This window comes from Anomalospiza imberbis, chromosome 16 (assembly GCF_031753505.1).
Source record: "Anomalospiza imberbis isolate Cuckoo-Finch-1a 21T00152 chromosome 16, ASM3175350v1, whole genome shotgun sequence".
In the NCBI taxonomy this organism is placed as follows: domain Eukaryota; kingdom Metazoa; phylum Chordata; class Aves; order Passeriformes; family Viduidae; genus Anomalospiza; species Anomalospiza imberbis.
Genome location: NC_089696.1, coordinates 12,499,568 through 12,518,428, shown reverse-complemented (window position 1 = coordinate 12,518,428; position 18,861 = coordinate 12,499,568). Strand labels below are relative to the sequence as shown.

Here is an 18,861-nt window from a genome sequence, read left to right as displayed (position 1 = left end):
AAACGCACCTTCCGCTGTTAGAACTGCAGGGCCGCGTGAGATCCACGGCACCAGGAAATTTGTCGGGAAACAAACCCGGCGCTGCAGCGCGCGTGGCGGGGGCTCGGGGCCGGCAGCGAGCCCCGCTCCCGGGGGAGCCGGCGGGGCCGGGCCGGGGCGGGGCGGCGGCGGCGGCGCCAATGGGAGCGGGCGGGCGGCGCCGGGTGCGGGCGGCGGAGCCTCTCGGCGAACAAAGAGGGAGCGGGAGCGGGCGGAGGGACGGCGAGCGGGCGGGGGGGGACACCCGGCCATGCGGGGCCGGCGGCCGCGGCGCGGGTGAGGCGGGCGGCGCTCCATGGCCGGCGGGTCGGGGTGAGGCAGGCGCGGGCATGGCGGGCGTGAGCTACTCGCCGCCCTGGTGGGTGAGCCTGCTGCACCGCCTGCCGCACCTCAGCCTGCGCTGGGAGCTCACCGCCGCCGACTTCCGACCGCACGACGCCGAGTACCAGCAGGTGGGTCTGCCCGGGGCCGTGCGGGGCGGCGGGCGCGGGGCTCGGCCCGCCTGGAGGGCGGAGGAGGAGGAGGAGAAGGGGGCGTGCGGCCCCCGCTGGGGCTCCCCGGGTGGGTGGCTGAGGGTGCCATGTGCCCCCTGCTCGAGGGCCGCCGCTCGAGGGGCAGGTGTCCCCGCGGGGCCGGGGCAGGCGGGTGCGGGGTCCCGCTGGCGGGGCTGGGGCGGGAGGTCACCACCCCCGGCGGGATGGGCAGCGACCCCGAGCTGACCCCTGCCTGCGCGGAGCCCGAGTTCTTCTTGGCAGAGGTGAAATTATAGACTGATAAAATCACTGAGGTTGGAAAAGCCCTCCAAGATCAGGGAGCTCAACCTTCCACCCAATCCCGCCGTGTGCCCCCCGACCCACATCGCGAAGTGACCCCGGGAACGGGGCAGGAGCCAGCCCTGCGGGGCCGGGTCCCAGCGCTGCCCAGGCGAAGGCACCGTCCCGGCCTGGAGCCCCTGGCCTGCCCGCAGCCCACCGTGGGCTGAGCCAGTCCTGTGCAGGCTCCGCTGAGCATCCATCCCCTTCAATGCCGCCAGCCCCGCAGCGAGGCCAGCAGTGCCTGTCCAAAACCGGCTGCCTGCCTGCTGGAAAACAGATGACTTAATGCACGAGAGCGGCGTTAGCATCAAGTGCACAGGAGGATGCTCGCAGAATACTTGTGTGCAGCTTTTTTTTTTTTTTTTTTTTAATGCTGCTTAGCCTGTATCCTGTGCTTGGTTGGTTAGGCATGTAATTAAAATGATTGTGGAGTGAATCTGTGTGCTCCAACATCTGTGTTCTCTGCTGTCATCTTGGAACAGAGCTGCAGTGACTCTGCTGCCTCGTTTTGCCACGGTCTCTGGTTTTGAAAACACCATTTTGCTTTTCTGAACATACTTGCAGTGTCCTATATATGCAGCCTGCTATCGTGCACACAGGCATGAAGGCTAAAGCATCTAAGCAGTTCTTGTTTATCCTAGAGGTAGAAGGTATTAGAAATACTTTAGGAAGCAGTATGTTTTGGCTTTTGGTTCTAAAAAGATGAACAGATCTGAGGACTGAAGCTAGAGCAAAATGTGAGAGATGTGTTTAAAGAGCCATGGGTAGATACAAAGAAACATCTTTATACCGGCAAATCAAAGAGACTTTTAAGCTAACTTTGTATTTTGAGGCTTCAATTTGTTAATTTGTTTTAGTTCCCTTGGCTTAGCAGAGTTCAAGATGGCCACATGCAGATGTAACGCTGCACAGCAGCTGAACTGTATTTCCATGACCTCAGAGGGTAGCTGCTTTTAAAACAAGGGATAGGCAATCCTGGAGATCAGAAGTTAAGAGTTCATTGAAAGATCTTCTTGGGAGTGTGTTATCATGAAATAAGCACTCTGTGACCTTTTGAATAGACAGCAGATGTACCAGTTTTCACTTAAATTGCTTAAAAGCATTCCTAGCTATAATCTGGCGTTGTGTTTGTTAGATAATTTTTCTACAGTAATCATATTCCCACTTAAAGCCTTCTGCTGTTCTCCTCCTGTGTAGCTGCCTCCCCTCCCTTGATGACATTAAGGACTTCTTGCACAGCAGTCGATGGCCTTTTAAGTCTTAACATCAGCTCTCAAGAAAACATCTTATCAAATCCAAACTCAAATGTCTGGATTACTGAGGCATCTGTCGTCAAGAGAATGATTTGAGCAGCAGCAGCTTTGCTGGTTTTGGTGTTGGTGAGGGGTAGCAAGCAGGCTCCAGCACTGCAGCCTGTGCTGTGGTTATATAACGACGCTGCTGTGGCTCTGCAAGTTGGCTCTGGAGTTTGTAGGCACATAGATTAATTCTAATGCAGTGAACCAGGGAAACTTAATCCAGGACTGGCAACTGTAATGATAAATGCTCTCTTGTGCTTTAAATGCTTCTGAAGGCCTTTTGGTTTGAATTCTAGATTTTTTTTTTTCTCTTAACTTGCACTTCTTGCTCTGTGTGCAGCCTGTGCTGGCATTGTCTTCTCTTATCTTTAGGAACCTTTCATATTTAACAGGTGAGATCATATACATCCTCAAAATTAGGAAGTCCATTTTTTAATTTTAACTTTGGCTTATTTTTCTTTACTTTGTAGGTCTCACTGGTGCAAATTGTGTATGTTTTTGTTTTCTATTCCATTAGTGATTGATACTCTGATTCTTAAGCATGAACTTTTAAACTACACACTGCATTTGATTTCCCCAGGAGCTGAGGAGAGGTCAGTGGGGGGATGCTAGATGAAGTTTATTGGGACAGGTAAGGGCAGGGTGTCCCTAGCTCCAGTAAGGAAGGGTTACCTTTGCTAAACTACATGACTCCAATTCATCAGGTAGCTGGACTGTTGTCATAAATAGCCATACAGCTGGGCTCACTGTCCAGTCCCGTTCTGATGTATTTTGAGGAAGGAAGCAGTGTACCCTTTCTGATTCTTCACTGCTTCTCTAGAAAAGATTTCCCAACCCGTGACCACGGGAAAGCAGCACTTCCCTTATAAAACTCTTTTCTTTAGTCACCTTTTGGTAAATACCCACCTGTTTCTTTTGTTTGTGTTTTGATGACGGGCTTTAAAATTGTGCATCAACTGAACCTCCCACTCCAGCCAGAAGTGGAATGCAGTGGCTTGGGTTTGCATGTTATCCTGTCACTTGTTGCAGTGCCACGTGCTGCTGCAGGTGAGGAGGCTGCTGCCTGAAGAGGCTTTGCACCTCTGCCTAGCAGGATTAGTGTAATGCCAAGCTGCTATTCCCCTGGAGCAGCAGCCCTGCTTTGTGCCCTGAAACCTCTCTGAAGGAGGGCAGATAAGCATGTGCTGCCAGTCTTTGAAGTCTCAGTCTTTGTGAAGTCTTCTGGGACCCTGGGGGATGTCTAGCAGGATCTAGATGCAATGGCTGCTTCTGCTGCTCTGTCCCAAGCAGTCCCTTGGCCGGAGCAGCAGGGACGCCTGCTGTGTGCTGGGCTGTCTCAAGGTGGCTGCAGCCATTGTGTACCAACCTACCAGGGCTTCCTCCTTTTGTCTGAGAGCATGAGAAATGCTCATGGCAGTGCTGCTGCCAAGGGCTGAGATCAGTGCAGCTGCAGGTTTTGGCTGCATACCTTCTTCACCTGAGTCGGGCTCTAAAACACTCTCTCTCTCTCTCTCTCTCTCTCTCAGTATTACTTTACTCTTTATCTTCTTCCACAGCATATCTTGTTGCGTTAGGTTAGACCAGTGTGTGTGAGTGTGGAGGAGCAGAACAGATCCTTCCCCTCTGGACTAGATTGTTTAAAAATGCATGTGTATCCTGATGTCCTTCAGATGCTCTGCTTCTGCCACAACAAGCTGTACAACCAGTTGTTTTCTTTTTTCTGGGGGAGTTGAGGTGAATCTCCATCTAGAATTAGCTGGGGTTGTGATCCTTCTTCTGCAGGGGTTTGGCACACTGGTGAGTCCTGCCAGAGCTGCCTTCATGTGCTACTTGCAGGACTTGCTCCATAGTCCTCCCTACAGAGGATCTTATCAGACCAGTTCTTTTCCTAATCCTCCCATGAATCATTGGGGTTGAAAATATCTTGATATGAACAGCTTTGTTCTGGCTGTATTCTCATCTGAGTCATACTGCAGTGCTCTGCAAAGCCTTTTCATTGTGTAGTGAGTCACAAATTCTAGAGTGAAGGGAATGTAAAAATGGAGCAGAGCTCCTGTTCCTTCTGACAGCATCATTCTAATACCAGTTCAGGTCTCCCTGCCTTCTGCTGCTGATCAGATCATGATGATCTTGCCAGTACTGTCCACTTACTTTCCAGTTCAGTTGATTGGCCCAGTGAGATGGTCCTGAGACTGCTGCTGTCACTAGTTTAATTTATTTAGCAATGTAAGCACTCCTACTTGTGACTGACTTAGCTGTGTGGCATTGAATTCACTTTCTTTCTCAGGGTAGAGTTGGTTAAGAGCCTTGAAGTAGTGTGGAGGTCACGTGCTGGAAAGAAATAGAAAGCTGAATAGCTTTGTAATACAGCACAACAACAGGTAATGGGATATCTGCTCCACTCAGGGTGTCTGTACACTGACAGAAAAGGAGACTACAGCACTTTATCTCTGGAGTCTGACTGTGGGCTGAGAAGTGCACTGTGAACAGTGAAGGAGAAAAGAGGTTGTAAAAGCTAAGCCACAGAGCCCTTTGGAGTTTCTACTTTTTCTTCATTGCTGGAAAGTGGCAATGTTGACACAAACCTATGTAAACCCAAAGGTTATGTGTGAGTCAGGCTAGAATAGAAAAAATTCTCCAGCATCTTTGAAACTCATCCCTTGCACCGCTTCGTGCCTTCTCAGTACGAGTCAGAGCTGCAGATGCACGGTTAGTAGGTGTAATGGCAGCTGTTTGTGCCTTGGAAGATGACTGATGATTGATTCACACCAATTAAGATGCAGAATCGTGCTGGAGGAAGCAGTGATAAGAGCAGGGACACGCGCTCTATCCTTGGCTTTGAGATGCTCTCTTCAGTGCTGTCACCCAGGAGTTTCCTATCATACATCTGTCAGTGCTTTCGTGTCGTAATGTTCTTTTTCTCTCTCTGTACGTGTGCTGAGAAGGGATCCAGCAGGGAAAGGTGCTGTGTAAGCCCAACAATCCTTCCCTTTTTTTGGCTTGCAGACTCTAATCCAAGGCATGTGTGTTTGAACCCATAGCCAAAGGTTCAGCAAGGAATTAATTCTGTCAGGTACTTTCTGGCTCTGTGAGGCTGTTTCCCTACACATAACAGCTAACGTCGTCTTTGGAAGTATTTCTTGGCTGGAGAAACATGATGGAGCCCAAACTGCCAAAAAACTTGGATTATAAAGATTGTTTTAGAACTTCCTCTACTGTACTGGCATCTTATTTCAATTTTGAAACCAAGAGTCTTTCTGTAAATTGAAAACATGTGTATTAGTCAAGTTGGATGACGTGTTTTTGTCTAGTTGGCTCAAAGTCAGAGGGTAATGTGCCTTTCTTAAAGGGTTGGACTGAAGGTTTCTTTCTTTCAAGAACAGATGGACCTCTTCCAAGGTCTGATCAGCTATCCTGCTGTAGCACCAGTTTGCTCATATTTCCAGAAAGGTTAAATGACCCCTCTTAGTAGAATCCAATGTTTTCTGATGAAATTGAAGTTGTTTTTATTTTTTAAGAACTGCTGGTAAATTCCCTCTTCCCTTTACTCATCAGTGTTGGCTGCATGAGTAACCATGCAGTAATGCCTCCTATCAGCAAACTGGTGCTGTGCTCTGACTCTTCTGTCTTTGATCTGGAAGAGCCTTTACTGAGGAGCTGCATCACAATGAATAACCAAAAATGTAGAGCCAAGGCTATTTTTGATGGCTGAGTTTTACCAAAGGTAAAAATGTTTTCTGTTGACCATTCATCCAGTCATGCAACAGCATATGGTATGCAGAGAGGAAAAAATCCACCTTTGCCAGCTTTCTGTCTGCAGCCTTGCTTTGTTTTGCTGACCCATGCTGTGCTGCCACGTTTTCAGATGGTCTCCTGAGAACTGGCAGTTTCTGGAAACGCTGGCTGTAATTACCTTACTCTAGTCAAAAAAAGAAACTGTTCTAAAGGCATGGTTTTAGCAGAGTACACAGCGGTAAAAGGTGTCTTGGAGGAATGTGAAACACCTTGTGGTGCATGGAGGAAAGGAGATGCAGGTGAGCGTGCAAAGATGTAAAGCATGCTCGCTTCCTCTGGGTGGGATCCTAAAGCTGTTCATCCTGCACAGAGAAGGTGCTGGTGCCCAGCCTGGTGAGCTTCCCAGTCTTAAGGCACATTTATGGAGCATGTGGTGCCCTGAAGGTGCCATGCTGGCCTCAGCTGGAAGGGTAGAACCAGAGCTGAAAACGTGTCTGGTTGTGGTGGCCAGCCGCTGGCACCCTGATGCTTCTGCACCTACACAACATTTGTCTTCCTGAGAATGCTCCATTTTTATCCACATGAGTGTAACACCATATGACTCCTGGTCTGCAAAACCTGATCTCTAGCAGTCTGGAGAAAGGGGTAAGCAAATTCAGTTCAGTCTTAGCGTGTCTTGTCTCTTTTTGTTCTTTTCCCCTTCATGCCTTTTTGAGCACAGGAACATCTGTGGTCTCCAGGTTAGCCAAGTGCCTTTGTTTAAATGTTGATCCAGTAAAGCAAGCAGTGCTTAAAGCAGATGTTGATGTGGAGTTTTAGTGTTCTTTATTTTTGGTTATTAGGGAAAGTGAGAAATTCTCACCCAGAAGAACATATCCCATTAGGCATGACTCTGGAGATTAAGGGCAGGAAGTCAGGTGCTTTCGCTGACTTAATCCCAAGGCTCTGAATGTGGAATAAGGGGCTGTGCCACAAGTCTTCTTGATCTCTTACTTGTATTTTGGGATTATATTTATTTTGGAACCTGTAAACAAAAACCTGTCCATTGAGTATGAGGGCCTGTGTCTCATCAGGTTTCTTGCCTGAAATTGTTTGCTCAGAGGAACAAGCACTCTCCAATCCCTTGGAATTCGTCTTCTTTTCTGTTCTTTCTGTTTCATTTGGTTTGTTGGTTTTCCTCTCCTTTTTCTTCCAGGACAAGGCTAATTTTACACCTCTTCTCCTGCTCCCCTTCCCCCACCAGCACTCACTGATGGAAAGAAAGGGTGAAGTCCAGAGTCGGTGATGTTTGTGTTGTAGGACTGCTGTGGCAGAGCTTGCACGGTCACCCTGCTGTGACCCCTTCCAGGGGACACTCCTGTACCTGTAGGATGGGTGTGCTGAAGGGCCAGTGATGATGGCCAAAGCTTCTCCTGAAGTCATTCTTTCACAGTCTTTGATGTCAAGTGAATTTGCTTGGGTGGCTGCAAGCAAGCAGTGAGTAAGGTGGTGCTCACTCTTAATTTTCTTAGGGTGGAGGGGAGTCAGCACCATGTTTGCATTAACCTCTTGGTGACTGTCAGTTCTCTTCTTGTTTCTGTTTTAATTTTCAGTAGTGACTTTTCCACCAGTTATGGTGGAGATTTCCCATTCCCCTTGAGTGAGTAGGAGAACTTGGCTTGTTTTCAGCTGGTTGTGATTCCCATAGCTGGGGGAAGGGATGTGATGTCTGGGAATTTATTTGCTCTAAAACTCAGATGAGACCCAAGTAACTTTGGAATATATCAGGATTAACTACTACAATTCTCACTTTTAAGACATGAATAAGACTCCTAATACTCAGGGACTTATTGATGGATGCTGAGGTAATAATAATGCTAATAATAATAATATCCAAGCCCAGTAACTTTGCTCCTCTCTTGGCAAGACTGCTGCACTTTCTGGGTATGTCATTCTGCCAGGTCTTTGTTTTAGCTGATGACAATGATTAACAAGACAGATGAGCTAAAATCAAGGAGGATCGAGTTCATGCAAGACTTCTAGTCCTGGGGATGCATTTATATGACAGTCTGAAAAAACAAAAAAGTTATCAGTGTTAGAAATCCTCTCCTTTCCTCCACTTACAGGAGTGTGTGACTGATGTGTTGCAGCAGTGAAAAACTGGGAATTGACTACATTTATTCTCAAACCAGAAATTATTTTGGTGCATGACGAAGGGGTCTCCAGGTATCTGGTGAATAGGGGCTGTGGGGCAGAGCCATGCTGATGCAGTTTCTTTTTTTTTTTTTTTGTATTAGATAAACTAGGAAAGAGCAAAACAGAGAGCACTTTCATGTTGCAAAAGCTTTCATTTCAAACTTTTTTTTTTAAGATTTCTGCGTAATGAGCCACTTATAGTTTTTCAGTCTGATCTTGTAATTGTGAGCTTTAGGGTTTGGTAAGCTGCAAATGTGCACGTTTTTGCAAAGCAGTCATTTGTGTGCTAAGGCTGCAAGGCTATTCTCTTGCAAGAAGAAAGAAAAGTAGGTTAGCGTGCAATCCATGGCCACAGCAGTTGGTGTAACTCAGTCACAATGCTTGTGCCATTCCCTTCTCCAAGCACTGGGTAACATAAGGGTAACATTTGCAATAATGTGTGCTTTCACATGCTTATCAGGTTGCTTGCTTCAGCAGATGTAATGTGTGCCAGCCCCTCTTTTTAGTTATTATTTTAACAAATGAGCGGTTTTTGGTCAATGGTGAGAGCAGCATTGAAACCATCCAGGGAAAGAGCTGACACTCCCCTTCACCTTCACTTAAACTGGAGCTGCACCCTCGGATTGTGGTTTCCTGATTTCCTTGGTCACTACTAAATGCTTTTTCTGGCTGATATGGCTCAGAATGGTGCCACACGTGCATATGCATGAAAGCCCTTTGTAGTGTGAAATTAGGGATGAAAGATATTGCTAATCAGCCCTAACAATGCAGGACTTATTCCTGGACCAGGGGAAAAGGGAATGTGGGGAATGGATGTTTCACAAATGTATAACACATTCAGACACGTTGTTATGCCAGTGTTGGTGTCTGTGCATGGACGGCCTTTTCAGGCTGTAAAATGCTGCTGTTCATGCAGGGAATTTAAACAAGCCTTCTATTCAACGCCAAAATTCAAAATAGCGCCAAAATCCAAATGGAGGCACTTCAGTTGCATAATAGTGTCTGTTACAAGGAGGCCTTGGTGCAGTAGATGATGTAATGCTCCTTAAGATAAGGCCCAAGCTGGGCTTGGGGGAAAAGGGAAGATGGTGTCAGTGACAGAGCCATTAAAAGTATTGCTAATGGTGTCAAAGCTATCCATAGGGTGTTAATTAGCACGCCTGAATAATTCCGAAGTTGATTGTGTTACAACTGTACATGTGGAAAAACTGCTCGGTGCTACCTGTTTTCTCAGATTATAATCGCTTTTTCCCTGGGGTGAGCTTTCTTGAAGTTCAGCAGTGTGCTCAAGTTCCCGTAGCTGATAAACTGGTAATTTTGACTCTTGCTCTAGGAGCTAAGAATGCCTCATCTGCCAAAGAGATGCTTTCTGCTGCTTGCTGAAATTGTAATGCTTCTCACCGGGGCTGTGCCTGTAGCTGTTACTGTTCCGACGCCTCCGGCACCTTGTTACTTTATTTCCTCCTTGAGTTTGTGGTTCATCTATACTTCTTTTCTTTAGTTTAGGAATAGCCTGTGTCGCATCCTCGCTGCAAGTGCCTCCAGTCCGTTTTTGGGCTGGCATGGTCAGAGGGGGGACGCAGGATTGCTGCCTTACCTGTGGCCCGCCCCATCCCCTTTCTCCCTGGTTTTACAGTATTCACTCCAGGAAATGCTGAGAAAGTCGGGAGTAATGGAATTCATGAAATTCAAGCTGTGCTTCAATGAAAACGTGTTTTCAATTTCTGCCTCCTTGGGAGCCTGAGACTGAGCTGGAATTGGCGGCGCGGGGTGGGGGCTGGGGCTGGGGCTGGGGCCGGGATGAATGGAAGTGCCGGAGTCAGCGCTCTGCGAGCCTCTCGCCGGCATCTCTCCGCTCCCTCTCGGCATTCAAAGGCCGGGGAGCGCTTTGTGGCAGCTTCAGGAAGCGTTTTTGTATTCAGCTGTCCAAAAAGCCCAGGCGTTTTCCTGCTGGGTTTGATCTGGCTGTCGGGGTCTGAATGACAGTGACATGTTGGAGAGGAACGTGATGGGGGAAGCATCAGCTGCGGGTGGTTTATCCCCCCTCTCTGCTCTTGATCCTGCTCACGGTGTCCTTTGAGTGTCCTGCAGCCGATTAAGGGTGAGAATTATAATGGTGACTCAAAAGCCTTTGGTAAAACTCATTAATTCATTCCTCCTTTAATTAGACACCCAGCCATGGGCTTATAATTATCAGAGCCCAGGAACGTTTGCAGCTGTTATAGGCTGTGCTGCATCAATTGCAGAAATCGTGGATTTTTGGCAAATGCAGATATGGTGAACTCTTCTCAGCTCTGGTTTTTGGTGAGGAATGTGCAAGGGCATAGAAATGAAAGAAGCAGCTGAGTGTGTGTTGTGACTGACCTCTGGCTGAATCTTGCCTTGTGGCATTGAACTGAGAGGAAAGGGTGGAGTTGTCCTGCGTATAAATATTTTTTTTCCTTGGGAGGTGTAATAATGTAGCTTTCAAAGAGAGAAAAGAGGAAGGAGAATCAAATGAAAATGTTATCTTAATATGGAATATTGTATAAAACCTTTAGCACCCAGTGGAATTACACTTTTGGAATAAGTGTAACAAGAACAGTTGCAGGCATTGCACACGGTGCCCATTTTGGTTTTTGGAAGTTGGGGAATAGCCAGGTGTTCTACAATGAAAAGTACCAGGTACTTTTTTTTGAGTCTTCTGGGGGAAGAAAATCAATAGTGAACTTCTATCATTCAGTAATCTCTTCTTGTTTCTGAAATGGGGAAGCAAGGTAATTTTCAGAACTAATTTGTGCAGCTGATCCTCAGCAACAGATGATTGGAGTCTTCTGAGAGAAGCTTGTGCTGCTTCTGGTACCTTTGAAATGCTCATGGGTTTTTTTTCTTTTGCAGAAGAAGAACTAGAAGGAAGGCTGAAAGGATTTCAGGGAAGGACTTATTTCTACCCTATTGCATCTCTGCTTGTAGTTCTGATCCTTTTGAATGCCATGGTAGACCCTGATAATACAATCTCCTTTTAGCATTGGACTGACAGGCTGTCAAGTGCAAGCAATCCAGAGAAAGGCACAGACCTAGGAAAAGGCCAGGGATGGAGAGAGCTGGCAGCCACTGGGCTTAGACAGAGATGATTGAAGAGATAGGTTTCATTTTAAATATTTTTTTTCCTTAGAATTTTTAACTTGGATAAGATTAGAATGAGCATTTTGGACTTGGAAAAAAATGGGAGCTGTTGCACAAGAGTAGATCAGAGGTACTGCTAGGCAATGGCAAGTATTAATGTTCATGTTCCCTTAAGAGGCAAGCTGTTTCAATTGGAGTAGGTGGCAGGAAAAAATGGATCAGCTGTGTTTTGGGTCTTTTTCTGTCTGGATTTAGTGGAAAGCACATATAGTACATCCAGTGAGGACAGAATGATTTTTTTGACACTTGTGTAGCTAAACAAAAGTCTTTACTTCTGATGAGGGTGCTATTTTAAAACCACTGTACAACACTTCTTGTGTGCCTTTTTGTATTACAGTATGTGGCTGCTGTCTTCTGTTTGTCCTTCCCATCCTCTCCCCACAGTGTGAGTTATTGTTGGTTTATGGGACTGAGTAGTGCCTGGAACTCGGGTGGGACTGGGCTTCATCCCTGGCCTCTGAGGTCAAATATGCTGGGTCTGCTGGCCTTTCCTTATTTCTGTATATATTTAAAATTCCTGCAGGTTAGACAACAAAGGTTGGATCAACCGGAGTGGACAAATTAGCTGCAGCAGCAAGTTTACAAGGTTAAAATTGCCTTTCAGTCTCATAAGTACAACTTGGTAAATATCCTGCTGAGGTTCTTGGCTGCTCTTGGAGACCGTGTTCTGGGGCAGGTTTTATACTCTAGCAGTGAACCCCTTGATCACTGCAGAGGCTGGGTTTTTCTGAGCTTTTTCAGCCTGACCTGCTGCAAACTAAAAAATCCCTTTGAACACAAGCTCTTCAGCATTTTGAACGCTCCAATATTAAATGGCAAAGTGAAGATGATGAATATGAAATACGTCAGGTGCTGTTGACAGAATTCTTCGTGTGGACAAGCGGTGCTCTGGGAGCTGCTTCCAAGGTCTTGGAGAAGCCATGTAAGTGATCCTGGATGCTGGGAGCGTTCTGCTGAGGTGTAAATAACAAGGTTGGACAGTTTACGCTGGCTCTGCTGTTTTTATTAGTGCAGCTTAGCTCTTGCCTCGGGTGATATGGAGGTTATGGGAGAAGGAGGAAGGGACAAGCTGTGAGCTTGCCTCCTCTCCCAGCAGAGGATGATGAGAAGGTATGGAGATCTGGTTACCCTAATCCCCCCCTTGGCATGTTAATTCTTCTTGTCTCTGTACTTGTATCTTATGTCTGAAATTCTTATCGAGGCAACTGCTTGCTGGGTCACGTGTATCTCACTGCAGTGCCCTTTCAACCTTTTTTGTGTGCATTTTCTTGCAGCTATTAGAATTCAGTTGCCTGCTATAGTATTTCATCGCTGTTAATTTTTTTTCTCAAGAAAATGTTTCTCTGAGATATGGCTGCTTGTCTTATTCCTGTCCTAAATACATTTGCTAGCTATTTGCTAGATGTGACGTCTTCTGCCTGTGGTTGACCCACCTCTTAATGTCCTCTGCAGATCCAAGTCCTTTTTTGTGGATAGATCTGAATCACCTTCTGCTGATGGGAGGAGATGTACCTCTTGGACCACAGCAGTGACAAATGCCACTGGTGAAATGTAGTTCTGCAGGTGTAACCTATAAGCTGGACTCTCATCAGTAACTTAACTGTTAGGTTTGGTTTACATGTGCTGGCTCCAGCAAGGGTGGTCTTGGTTATGTGATGCAATAAATTAAACACGAGGTTCCTAAGGAAGAACCAGTTTCCAGGATAGGCTTTGAATGCTCATCTAGGTTCAAGTTCAAACCAGGTGTGTCTTTTTTTTCTCTGCCAAAGTGAAATTTTCTGCTTCGTCAGATGTAGTGAATGTTGAGCTTCCTTTCTAACATCTGTGCCTTCAGCTGGGATTCACCAGCAGTTGAGTTCTTTACTTCCTACTCACAAACACATCCATCAGCATTTCTTTGATACTAAAGCTAGTCCTACAAGGCTGTCATCCTTGAGGATGTGAGCAAACTAGGCTTTTATCCTTGAGTTGTGTTCAACTAGCCTTTGACATGCTGTTGCCTTCCAACAAGTCACTGGTCATGTCTCCTGGGAAAACAGAGATCCCGAGTATTTTCTTGGGCAGTGCGTGGTCATGGCCTTGTGCTATGAATATGGCTAACTGTAAACGGGGCTGGCTGAGAGCTTCTGGAAACTGCTGTTGTCCTCAGCTTTATTCCCACTGAGGAATATTTTTTTCCTGTTAAGAGCAGGACACGTGTGAAACGGAACCGCAGCGCTGCTCTAACACTGCAGTAAGGAAATAGTACATGGTGAAAAGCTTGATGTTAACTGCAAGCTGTATATTCTTTTTGTACTCAAAACATTAACGATACTGGGATAAGAATCTTTTTCTTGGTACACCTGTGGTTTGGCCTGTGTGGCTCTTTGTGTTCCAGGACAGTATTTCTGCTGATGTAGATGAGTGAGCTGATGGCTGGAGGAAGAGTTCGTGTGTGTGCGTGCACATACCATCAACTGGGGGAATGGTGCTGGCCACTGCATGTGGCCATCGATGCTGCACTTGGGGTGCTGGTTCTTGCACAGTCCTGGCTGTGAAGATCTAAAGCTCTTCCAGTGCTGCTGAGTGGGGTCTCAGTAGGTAGGAAAGCATCTTGTATGATTCCCAGTTGCTCAAAAGGACCAGGGTCTTTAGGTTGTTTATGTTTCACTCCTTGCTATCATGTATTTACCATCCAGGCAGATAAACCCCCAAGCTTGTGCCCCTGGTGAAAAGGCTTCCAAGAGGGGTTACACATTCCAGGCACGTCCTGGCTCAAGCTGAGTTAGTCATGCGTCTCACCAGGCGTGTCAGATCTGAGACGATCTGTCTCTCTTGCTGCTGCTCTCCAAATCCATGCACTGTAAAAGACAGTAATCAACAAAAGGGCAGTTGGAGTTGTGGAGCCTGGTTACATGATCTTGTCACTTCATTCACCCTGATCTTCAGAGACAGTGTTTTGAGTGCAGAAGTATTTTCAGGAGCCTGGGAAAGTGGCTGGGACTGTACTGTTCAGCTGTAGGGCACTGTCTCAAATAAAATAGTGGCAGTGGTAGGAAAATGAAAAATATCTCGTTCTTTAAGAGAAAACCACATGAAAACTTGATGCCATGCTATCCCTCATGATCATATTCTGTGTCTGGAAGCTACTGCTAAAGCTGCTAGTCATTACATGTAGGATTGCACTATCATGTCTTCAAATGTATGCAAAAACCTGTGCCTTCCCTTACATGCTTTCCACCTGAGGGCATAATCTAGTGATAATACAATCACTTCCATAGCAACCAGCATGTCATAAACAGGATTATGGCACCTAGGCAGGTTGGAGGCACAAAGAATTCAGAAAAGAGCTGCCCCCTCATTATCATGGAGCAAAGCAGGGTAAATGGTGACCTGAGTGTGGCACCAGGGGCTGTGTCACCAGAGAACAGGGGAGGAGGAAGGGCACAGGTTCACGTGTGTGGTGTGTCCTTAAACTGATGTGACAAAGCCTTGAGAAGGTGAATCTGTGTCGTTAGCAGGGCGAGGTAAAGCCTACAGAGAGCCTGTTACTGATCTCTAGGTGCAAGTGCACCAGGCTGCATTGGCTCAGCTAATGAGATTAAACCCCTGAAGGCACCAAGGACACATTCTAGCCATCCCTTGCCTTCCTTTTTTCCACTTCCCAGTCATGGACACTCTTATCCTCCAGTCTGTACAGGGTAAGGTTTGTCTGCTATAAACTCCTGCATTTTTTTTCCCACTAATGCTGTCTGCAGAGTTAAATTAAAATACTTTCTCAATACACATTCAAGCTTGCACTCTCTTTTAGCATAAACTTGAGCTGTTTTATTGTCAGAGATGATGGGAAGAACCAGCAAAATCAAAAGCTTGTCTTTAGCTCCTTCTGCAGAGAAGACAAACAGTGTCATGTAATGTTCTTCTGCAGACCCATAAAGGAAAGAGAACTACTTTACTTGCACACAGTCACTGCCACTGGTATTGTAGTTGGTTTTATGCTGCAAAGATTTAAGTGAGAACAGTTACTGAGTGCTTTGTAGGAGTGTTTGAGCAGCTGCTCTGCTCTACTTTGTTCTGCAGTTTATGCACCACTTGCTTTTGTTCAATAAAAGGCAGCATGAAACACGGGAGTTATTGCAGATTTTTGGTCTGTGGCTTCAGGGTATCTTATCATGGGGCTGGTCAAAACTTCTTTCTAGTGGATTGCTCTCACTCAGTGCAGCGTTTGGGTGATGTAATGAAAGACTCGATTGCTTCAGTCAGTCAAAAGTGCTGCCTGGCTCTCTCCCAGGAGCTTTAACACCTGCTAAAAGGGTGAAGAATTCTGGGCAACTGCTGCCAGCCCTTAAGTGCTGTGAAAAGTCTCTTGTCAATGATCCAGCTTTCTGTCCAGGTTGGGAGTCAAGATAATGCTCCCCAGGAATCGAATGGGCTTGGTGAGAGCAGCTCCAACTCTCTGTTGTTGTCTGAACTACTTTTTGTAGTGATGGTGTTTTCAGACAGCTGACTTTGTGGAAAGGGATCCTGATCACTAGTGGCTATACAAAATTGCTGAGGAGGACATGACTCTCTTCTTTTTATTGTATTTTTACTGCTGGTCCTGCAATCAGTGAGGTCTGCCCCACCTAATTAGAGAATAAGCTTCAGTAAGAGACACTGTGAGTCCTGCACTGGGGCAAGTAGGGTTTTTTTTTCCTGATTAGGATTCTCACCCAAAATATATTCTCAAATAAGGCTTTAAATATCTGTCTATAAAGAATAGGAAGAAAAAATTCCTGTATGGAAGGGAGGATCTCAAGCCTGACATGTTTCAAGTGCAAGTTGAGTGTATAGTGTGGCCTGGCTTAAAAATATGTGTAAAACTACTCATGCCAAGTGATACACCTGGTTCCCTTTTGTGGCAACCTTTATGGGAGAGTTCATACGTAGCCTGGGGTTTTTCTGCTTTACACACTCGTGAATCCCACTTTGGGACAATGTTCCAAACAGGCAAATTGCAGATCTGCACATGCACAAGGCATTTGGTGCTTCAGAAAAGCTGTTTGCAAATGCAAAGTTAGCCATGAGGTAACTGTAGGTATTAGTGCTGAAGGTTGCTATAAAGCCAAGGAATGTGGTTCACTGGTCAAGATAAGGTGGCTGAAAGTCCGTCCAGCTGCAGCAGTGAACTGAAAGACACTGAAATAAAAGTAAACCCAGCAGGCAAATAGCAAATAAGTAACTAAGTACCAGTTCCTGGTGTAGATGAAAATGTGTTCCAGGAAGCACAGCAGTAAGAAAGGGTCATATCATGTATTTCTGCATTTGTTATTCTGGAACCTCTCACTGAGAATGCTGATCTGGTACTAACAGCTGTTTTTAAGTAGCCTAATTTAATTTTTAAGTTTGTGTAAGTACTCCCTGCAGGACTGATAAATGCTCTTTGTGTTGTTTTTAGTGGAAGTGGCCAACCTCAGTGATGCTGCAAACATACAAAAGTCACTTTAAGGCACCACAAGGTGTGTGTTGAATGATAGGCCAAAAGTCAGAGCAACCACAGGGATGGCTCATGGCAGGAATGACCCATTGCTCAGCTATTGATGGCTGTGGCCTGAATGTTGTATGGGAGGCTGGATTAAATAATCCTTCCCAAGAATTCTCAGACCAGGACTCTCTCCTGACTCCCTGTTGCTTGAAAGAGCTGCAGTAGATGAGTGCAGAGTAGGAAGTGGAGGAGGCAGCTGGCTGTTGGCCATTGGATTTCTCCTTCCTTTGCTGGATCCCTCCTCATACTTTCAGTTTGAATGTTGTGGGCTGTGTTTCTAACCTGAGATGTGAGGCTTAAAACAGCAGACTGAAGAGTCTGTGCTCCTGGGCTTTCATTCTGAAAGGCACTGTAACCCCAAATCTGCCAGTCAGAAGTAGTGGATGTATTGGGGAAAGAAAAAGGGCCTGGTTTAGAAGTGGGTTAGAAGTGCAAGTCCCTCCCAAGGCTGAGTGAGGACCTGGTGAGCAGCAGCACTGGAGCCTGTTCTTCAGCAGGTGCTGGTGAATCCTCCCCTGGTGGCTGTGCTGTGTCAGGGCTGTGACCCAACAGCTTCACCTGTGACTGGAGAAGCTTTTCCCTTGAAAGGGAGCTTTCCCTTGAGGTTTGTTGGCTGGTTGTGCAACACCTTGGGCTTGGCTTATCAAGCTCTTCTGCTGTAGTACTTCTGTCTTGTGATTCTTCATGGATAGAAAGCATTGGTTATTAATCCACAGGTAGCAGAAATACATTATTGGTTATTTATACAAATTGGTTATTAATCCAGAGGTAGCAGAAATACACAGTAGATGCAGTAATCTCAGCATACCTAGGTAGAGACAGGAGAAAAAGGAGTTGGTGGGAAGAATAGCTCAGGATTACACTGTGAGGGGGAGCTGTCAGCTAGTTTGGGATGTGAAAGAAAACCTACTTCCTCCTTCTGCTTTATAGTTTTGGCCTCAATGAGTAGTGCTGTGGTTTTTCTGCAGGATGGCTTCAGTGTGTTTAAGGTTTTCAAGCTCAAAGGCCCAGGACTGCTGACTGGGGAGCTTGTGTGTTGGTGGGAGGATGTGATGCTTTCAGAATGCAGAACTGCAGTTGTGAGATGAATTGTCTTTAAGTGGGTGGAGAAGTGGGGGAAGTCTCCATTATCAACAGCAAGTGTCCAAAGTGGCTCGAATTTCCCAGTGAAATACACAGTGAAAAGTTGCAAAGGGTAAGTTTATCACAAGTAGAGAAATCAAATTGCAGTCAGTGCTTTCTATAAAAGGCACAACTTTTACTTTTAGCTTGTGGGACTCACATTTTTCCTAAAGAGAAGTTGGTATTTAGTGTACTTCATGGCACTGTGTGAGGACCATTGGAATGGTCCTCACAGAGCAGCTGGAGGCATGTCAGGATGAAGGCTTTCCCCTCTGGTGATCAGGGTGACCGGAGCAGGGGAGCTGCTGGCTGTGCTAACTCTGGTACTGCAGGCCAGACTGGAGCAGCAATCCCAAGTAAGGAAATCTGCTCAGAAGACAGAATTAAGCCAGCAACCTTTTATTTGGTTCTTGACTGAGCACTCCAAGATATTCCAAAAGGGAGATTCCACACAAAGCCTGCCATGTCCCACACTTCTCCACCCAACTCTCAGTGCTGGAGCACTAGGAAGGCACAGGGACTTTGTGTGCCCCAATGACACATGGCTCAGTGCAGAGGGCTGGCTGCACTTATTGACAGGGAGTGGGTCTGTGAAGCAGCTAAAGCTTCCACAGGGCATGTGGACTTGGCATTTCTGCCTCTCAAACTGATCCAAGCAGTGTTCTGCTGGGAGGTAGAAGCCTTGCAGTAATTTCTTCCCCAGATGTAGCTGCTGTGAAAACAAATGTTGAAGGACTATTTTCTCACAATGGTCCTCTATCAAGGGTGCTTCAGCGTTCACCAGTTACTGGATTAGCATAACAAGGGTGGTTTGAAGCAATGCTGATAAGAGCAGAGTGTTTCCTGCCAGAATTATGATCGAGCAACTTATAATTCTGCTGTCTTGCACTTTTTTCAATCCTGGACTTAAAAGGACAGCTTTGTCTGCCTGAAGTGTCACCACTTCCTCGTCTGCATCTCTACAGTGCAGAAGGATTTGGTGCTGTCCAAGTCTGCAGTGCACAGGCTG

General features: G+C 46.3%; 1 protein-coding gene across 3 annotated transcripts in view; it reads left to right on the top strand.

Annotated features, from left to right (window-relative positions):
* Window positions 1–218: 218 nt before the first annotated feature.
* Window positions 219–18,861, top strand: part of TTYH3 (tweety family member 3) — a 75,091-nt gene continuing 56,448 nt past the window's right edge. The window contains exon 1 of one of the 3 annotated variants that reach the window (XM_068207098.1): window positions 219–491. In XM_068207098.1, the coding sequence (XP_068063199.1) occupies window positions 369–491 (123 nt within the window). In that variant the 5' untranslated portion in view covers window positions 219–368. The remainder of the gene's footprint in view (window positions 492–18,861) is intronic. The other 2 variants (XM_068207095.1, XM_068207097.1) reach the window with 2 other exon arrangements.